Below are 7,646 nucleotides of genomic sequence, written 5' to 3' on the forward strand. Positions count from 1 at the left end.
ACAGGAGTAATAAAATAGAAATAGATAGAAATAGAGTAAATGACAAAAATAGAAGAAGCAACAAAAATCACTATCAGGAGGCAACATATGCGTAATCAGCGCCCCTGCAGTGCAGAGAGGGATTGGGGGACTGTGGTCTCCTGGACAGGTGACAGGTGAACTGGGGCATGAAAGCTGAAGCCTGGTGTGGCTATCGGGATGGAGGCTGTGTGGGGAGAAAGGCAGCTGAGAGAACATTTTGAGCCAAATGCTTTAGAAGTTGGCTGCTGCAAGGCTGAGAAGTTCGAGGATATCCTGGACAGAAGGGCCAGGCTTCTAGTTTTCCTGGAGTCTGAGCTAGCAAAGAAGGCGAAGGTTTCAATCACTGTTCCTGCAGCCCACTCCCCGCTTCTGTACCTCTGTGTGCTTAAGGGCTTTCTTACCTAGGAAGAAAATAAATTATACTAACTTTAAGGAAAACCCCAGTCTTTTCAATGGAGACACAGCTTTTCAGTTAAAATTCTGGGCTGTGCATAGCCTCTGGGATAATTTCTGAGACTCAACCCTTTAAAATGACTATGGTTATTACCAGAATATTCTTAGAGTTGTGTTCTGCTGCAGGGCTTGTGCAAGGCTCTTTCCTCCTTCTGCAGAGATGCCGTTGAATGCAAGACTAGGGAGGAAAACACATGGGGTAAATTATTAGAGACATGTCTATATTTGGCTCGGGATTCTGCAACCAAAACAGCCACTAAGACCCCGCCTGGATGTGGCCCCTGCCCAGGCTGACTGGAGGAAGCAGAAGCACTGGGCCGCGCTGGCAGGGGCCCGGGCTGGGTGCTCTGGAGCATGAAGACAGGCGCACGATTGCTCAAGGAGCACAGGAAACAGAACTTCGGTGGGCCCTGGAGACCTGGCAAGCTCTGCTTTAGAGGGCTGATTTGCAAGGTGCCCGTCAAGGAGACCTGGTGACATTTCCTCTGTTCTCGTGAAGAAGGGCTCTGCTGTTGCCCCCACCATCTTGTGTTCTCTCTCAGTGGCATGAAGAAACAGATAATAGTGAGACAAGGAGTTGCTGAGGTTTGGCCAGAGGCTAAGGGGGAGCAGAAGAGGAGCGTGTCTGTTTACAGAGATGAAGCACCCCCTTATTGTGGCAGTGGCCTGAGAATGAGGGAAGGGTGGGAAACTGCTGCCCAGCGAAAACTTCCTCCAGGCTCCCTGGGGGCCTGGGGAGAGGGCTGGGGGCCTGCAATGTGCTACCCTGATCCATGTGCTGGTTACATTGCACACGCACACGCCAAATAGCAGAACTGAAGACTTCACAGTAATGTTCTTCACTGTCGGCTCTTATGTGTCAATAAAAGCATTTTAAAAAGAAGAAAAATCACACCCATAAGTACCTCCTCCATTAGGAAAGAAAATCTCCCTCTTCCCCAGCCAGCAGAAGCAGAAGGAGCAGGCTGGCCTTAGGGACAGCGGGTCTCAGACGCAGCAGTTACCTCAGGTCAGTCAAGCTGGGGTGGTTCCTCAGAGCCTCTGCAAAGGCCTTGGCTCCTTCATCACCGATTTTGTTGCCCCACATCCTGAGGACAGAGGCAAGACAAAGTTAACTCCCACCCACCCCTTATTTTCTGCCAGTGGCTGCTGCTTGATTGAATATTCAATAGGTAGATGCCTTTGCTCTGTGCCTGGAGGCAATTCCAACAAGCCTCTTGGCTGCTGTAAATTTCAATTCAAAGGGAAATGTAAGAATAATGACTGGTGGAAGGCTACTGAACATATGTTGATCAGCAAGTCACACAATGAGGGATCAAACCTCACCCAGGCTTTGGGGGAGCTGACTGGGAGCCTGCACTCAAGGCTGTCCCAGCAGACAGTACAGACAGCCCCGAACTACCAGGTTAGACTTAGTCTTTTCTGACTTACGATGGTTCAAAAGCAACACTCATTCAATAGAAACTGTTCTTAGAATGTTGATCTTTCCCCAGGCCAGTGATAGGCAGTACCTTACTCTCTTGTGAGGCTGGGTTTCCCAGTCAGCCAGGTGATCAGTTCCCTACCGTGTGCTGTGTTGTCAGCAGTTTCCACTTAGGGTACTTTCAACTTACAGTGGGTTTTTCAGGACTATCCCAATGGAAGTCAAGGGAGGTCTGTACCTGAGTGTCCCTCACTATTGTGCAGATGGGCAGCAGCCTAGAAAGGGAGCTCCCAGCACAGCCCCACTCTGCACAGGGCTTAGACACACTCTAGAAGACACAGCCTCCAGAACATACACTCAGAACATCAGCAATGTTACTTCTATCTAAGAAGGGCATTACCAAGCTGCCCTGTGCAGATTGTTGTGGCCTTCATGGGCAGTTGCAATGACAGAGCTGTGCTCCCCCAACCATCCTCCCAGCAGGTAACCTGAGGGGCTCTGGCTAAAATGAGGTCTACGCTGTCAGATGTTTGGGCTCCCGAGCCAGGCTGCTAGACATATGCCACTTACTACCTGCAATCCTGGGCAAATTACAATTCACATGCAGTTTAGTCTGCTCAACCATAAAATGGGGATAATAACATCCCTTGGTAGAGTTGTGAGGACTGGATGAGCTGACCATACAGAGCATTTCCATCAGTGCTTGGCCTGGAATAAGTGTCAGTTGTAGTGCTCAGGGGCACTGTCTACACAAAACAAAGCAAATCCACCTGCCTACTCTCCACAGAACTGGGGCCACTTCAGCAACATGCTCTCACCAAGCAAGCAACCTGCCTGTGTCCCTCCCAGCACGGCTGTAAAACCCCTGGAATAAGAGTCTCCAGTGTTGTGCTTAAAAAGTGTGTGAACTTTACAGTTAAATGGTGTCGAATTTTAACAAATTAGAAAATACTCTTGCCAGGAGATTAAGTGAAAAGGGTAGACAAAAATGGTGTACATATAGTCTTGACCCCTATTATGTTAACATCTCTGTATGTACAGAGAGCAAAAGAACTGGATTTTGCCTGACTAAAATAGAAGTCCATGCCACTAATGTTGCAGTTAATCCTGGCCTTGCCACACATTCCCATCAGAAGCCAGGTGGTCTGCTAGAAAGCTCTGCAGCCTCTCCCCGCACTGCTAATCCCCCAGATCCTTTTGGGATCTTTCTGTTCGAAAAGATCAGTAACGGGCCATGTTACACACTCACACGCATTCACCTCCACTCACCCGATATCAAAGATTGATTTACTGTTCTTCACAGCCAGGGCGAGACACTTCCCACCTTCGCTTGTTATTTTGTTTGCTCCTAGTCTGCAGAGAGAGTTGTCACAAGTCAGCCTTGGGTTGTGAGGGGATTCCAACATCTGTCGCCCTTGTCCCAGTGTGGAGACCCTCTGGCCTCTCTTGGGAGGACAGGCTTCCTCCCAGGACTCTGAAGTCATGTCCTGGGCTGCCTCCCGGGAGAAGCTTATAATCTCTGTGGATATTTAGTGGACTCTTGTGGGGTAGGGGTAGGGGAGGTACCTTCAGTGCTCTCTGGACCATCACTCACTCCCATCGCAGCTCCACTTGAACTGCACATGGTCAAAGTGTGTGTTCCAAGCACCTGAGGCTCCAAGCCTGGGGCTCTGTCAACAGTGACAGGACATTTCTATGACAGGGTAGAGGATCAAACCCTTGCTTGCAATTAGATGGGGTGGTATGGTCTGATGTTCATGCCACCTTCCAAATTTATATGTTAAAATCCTAGCCCCAATGTGATGGTATTAGGAGGAGGGGGGCTGTGGAAGGTGCTAAGGGGGCTGTGGAAGGTGCAGGTGGAGCCCTCAGGGATGGGATTAGCTAAGTAGAAAGAGGTCTCAGGGAGGTCCCTTACCCCTTTTCCACCATGTGAGGAGAGTGAGAAGGGCCCTGTATGACTCAAAACACTGAAGCTGCTGGCACCTTTATCTTGGGCCTCCTACCTTCAGAATTGTGAGAAATAAATTTGGGTCTTTATAAGTCATCTAGACTATGACATTTTGTCACAGTAGCCTAGTGGACTAAGAGGAACTGCCTCAGGAGGGAAAAAGACCTTGGAAAGAGTGACCTGGTCTTCCTTCAGGTCATTAGTCAATCAAAACCCCAAACTTTTCCCCACTAGTGGCAGGTGGCCCTTGCAAAATCTCCCTCACCCACAACTCACACACTGATCTCCTAACTTGACTCATATGGCCCAGGGACAAACAGAAGCCTTTTCAGGGTAAAAGTTTTTTATGGTGAATTTATTTTTTGCACAAGGAAGGTGTAATAAGAACAGCAAGGAGAAGTGAACTATTAAGGAAATGCCGCCCTCCCCGCCCCCCCCCACACACACTTACTTGAGGTGCGTGAGACTTTTGCATTCATCTAGGATTCTGGCCACATATCTAGCACCAACATCAGTGATCTGGTTGTTGTATAAGCTTTGAGAGAAAGTGCAACTGTGAGAGTTACGTGACTCCCAATGTTCTCTTAATGACAGCCCCCTCCCCAATCTCCTCCCCTCCACATGTAACACACACACACACCTTTTTTAAATTGAGTGTGTGATGTCTGCCAATGAACAAAGCTTGGGTTGAAAAGAGAAAGGCAGAGCATACGGGAGTCAGAGTTTGGAACTCTAGGGCCTCACAGGTTGGGTTCAAAGACTGCTTCCCCACTTTTCCCAGCTTCATGATCTGGGACAAGATCATATGCCTTCTGTGCCTTAGTCTCTCCATCTGTAATACAAGGGCTGTAATATTTAACAACCCCTTACAGAGTTGCTATGATGATTGTGAAATCACCGAAGCCCCCACATACACAAGAGCTTGCTCTATGGCAGGAGATGGGATTTTTAGATTAAGATTACAGTCAGCATGCTGAGTGGGAAAACTTTCCCTCCGGAAACTTCCTCAAAGTCTATTTTTAGTTTCTATGTTTAATCATTTTACCACTTGATACCAATTTAACAGCAAGGCGTAAAGAATGTGAAAGTGGCAATTAGACTGGGGTCCACGTGTCCCACAGAGGCAAAGAACTCCTGAGTTGAGCTGGGAGCATGTGCCTCTATGTCCTCATTTACAGCTGGGGGAACTGAGGTCCAGCGGAGCTGACTGAAGGCAGACTGACTGGCTTTGAACCCAGCCTATGAGGCCCTAGAGTTCCAAACTCTGACCCCTGTATGCTCTGCCTTTCTCCTTTCAACCCAAGCTTTCAACCAAGGGCAAACGTGGCCGTTGGGCTGGCTGAAGAGGCCCTCAATCCCTTATCTTGAACTCCTAAATCCAGAAGACTGAAAACTCAGTGTTTTCTAAAATTATTTTAGCAACTGAAGTGCAGCTATTCATCTTTATCCCATGTGGTTTGAATATTCATGTATTTTTGCTACAAAACATTCAAGTATTTGAAAAGGTGTATTGGCCTCGACCCAGTGGTCCTGTCGCTACTATAGAGCTTGTGTTCTGAGTGCTGATCTGTATCTTGCCCCAAATGCTCTGGCTATGAGGCCACAGGCCCATGGTAGGGAAGTCTAAGACATACAGAATGTACCCCCGGTGTTTTCCCGATCATCTCCTCCAATATCCACTTGTAAAACCATCTTCCCATACTAGGACTCCAGTTACACAAGTGTAGAGGCTGAGGCTGGGATTTCCTGACTTGCTCAAATAATTGGCCCTGGCCCGGCCCTGAGCAGAACCCAGGGCTTCTGGTACCTGTCCCTGCTGCCCTGGCCTCAGCCCCACTGTGTGTTGGCTTGCATCAATAGCGATTTCCTGCTTCCCAGTATTATTACTTCAGAGTTGGCCCAGTGTTTTTGAAAAATACCTACCCTAGGAATGTTAGAATTTTGTATTTGGTCAGTTCTTCATAAAGCACCTTTACCCCACTATCGGTGATCTGGTTTACGCTAAGTCTGAAACAAAACAGAAAAGAAAATGACAAATCAGAGCAGCTATTCATTATAATACATTCCACAAGAATCCACAATCCTAAAAGGCCTAGAGTTTTCCCAGGAATCAGCCATTAGCCCACAAAAAGCCTCGTCACTGTGGGGCCCACACCCCCAACCAGAGCCAGCCCATCAGCAGGACTCCAACACAGCCTTGATCAACACGAGGGGTCAGCTTCGTTCCTTTGGAAAGAAACAGAACAAATGTTTTCATCTCTGCTGATCACTTGGTCTCTGCTGCAACCTCTCAGCAATGTGCTGTGAAGCAGCCAATACATGAACAAATGGTACAGCTGTGTCCCAGTAAAACTTAGCTTACAAATATAGCCCCATGGGCCAAAATGAGCCCATAATTTGACCTCTGTGATAAGTAAAAGGGCCAAGTAGAAAAAGGTAATTTTAAGCCACAGCAAAGTGGCTCCCTTCTTCCTGGTGGCTAGAAGTTGACTGGATGGCTGGAGCTTGGGCAGTCATCTTGGACCAAGTGGTGGAGTCAAGTAAAAAAGGCAAAGATTAAGGTAGAAGAGAGCCCAATTCCTGCTGGTCTCAGGAGGACAAGAGCCTGGTCCTTTATACTTGCATGAAAGAAAGAAATAAACTTGAAACGTATCTGAGCTACTAATATTTTGAGATTTTCTAACTTTTAGCCAAAACTAATCCTAACTGATGCTCTCAAGGGCCTCAAAATATTGGATAGCCCATTTCTTCATGCTTTTCCCTTGTTGGTATGGAAGGAAGTGTCACTTTGGGCAGCTATCTGGGGCCAGATCACTGTACTGATGGAGTGTCCATCTTATACAATGGCCACAGGGAGATCCTGGGTGTGAGACAGGCTGAGGTTGTGGACAGTCACTGCCTGAGAGCCCAGAGAAGATTCCAGGTCTTCCAATTCCCAGGCCTTGGGCTCCTCACAACCTCTCCAGCCCACACGATGGGCACTATCGTTATAACAGGTATCCAGAATCAACTCCAAATCCACTCTGGTAAGAAATTCATGAACCAAGTAATAGAGAATTGAAACCACGTAGAGATTTATAAGGTATATTTTATATTAGCTGCTAACAGAAGAAAGAAAGGTCTTTGTCTTTTCTAAACCATCAAACAGGAAACTAATCAAGGGTCTGTGTTATTTACTTAGATCACTGGCAACTAGAGATGCTGGCTTTGATCATGAAAGGGATTAATGCCAACTAGCACAAAGTCTGCTTTTTTTTTTTTTTTTTTTTTTTACAATCATGAAAGTTTCCATGTGCCAGAAATGTTTCATGGGCTATCTCTGAGCCTCATATCAACTTCAAAAGGTAGATTCTTAATGATTCCATTTTTGCCGTGGCCCAGTTGTGTGACCTTGAGCAACGTATTAACTTTCCTGTGCCTCTACTTCCTCATTTGCCAAAATGGAGATAACAGCCGTACCTACCTTTTAGAGTTAAAAGGATTGAATGGGGTAATAATTGCAATGCATTTCAGTCATTCTCAATAAATGCTAGTTGTTATTACTGTAATTGCTAGGATATGAAAATCTCCTTTATAGGTGAGGATAATGAGATTCAGAGAGGTTGTTCAAGGACACCTGGCCTAGCATAACTCAGGTCCACCTGACTGTAAAGCTTTGCTCCATGCCCTCTGCCACCCTGTGGCAGAGACGGTTCAGATGTTCCAAGACTAGAGGTTATGGGTCCTAGGGTAATTCAGGAGCACCCACTCCACAATACTAGTCCTGGTGTCCCGCAAGTCTGGCACACCCCACTGGCA

General features: G+C 47.1%; 1 protein-coding gene across 3 annotated transcripts in view; it reads right to left on the minus strand.

Moving 5' to 3' along the window:
- Window positions 1–7,646, minus strand: part of NOD1 (nucleotide binding oligomerization domain containing 1) — a 46,442-nt gene that overhangs the window by 12,578 nt on the left and 26,218 nt on the right. For 2 of the 3 annotated variants that reach the window (XM_037509799.2, XM_037509800.2), the window contains exons 6-10: window positions 5,772–5,855; window positions 4,300–4,383; window positions 3,167–3,250; window positions 1,479–1,562; window positions 569–652 (exon numbers count right to left, since the gene is read on the minus strand). In XM_037509799.2, the coding sequence (XP_037365696.1) occupies window positions 569–652; window positions 1,479–1,562; window positions 3,167–3,250; window positions 4,300–4,383; window positions 5,772–5,855 (420 nt within the window). Of the gene's footprint in view, window positions 1–568; window positions 653–1,478; window positions 1,563–3,166; window positions 3,251–3,463; window positions 3,568–4,299; window positions 4,384–5,771; window positions 5,856–7,646 lie in introns of those variants that run through there. The other variant, XM_037509802.1, reaches the window with a different exon arrangement.

Source organism: Talpa occidentalis, unplaced genomic scaffold (assembly GCF_014898055.3).
Source record: "Talpa occidentalis isolate TD23 unplaced genomic scaffold, MPIMG_talOcc4v2.1, whole genome shotgun sequence".
NCBI classification, from domain to species: Eukaryota; Metazoa; Chordata; class Mammalia; order Eulipotyphla; family Talpidae; genus Talpa; species Talpa occidentalis.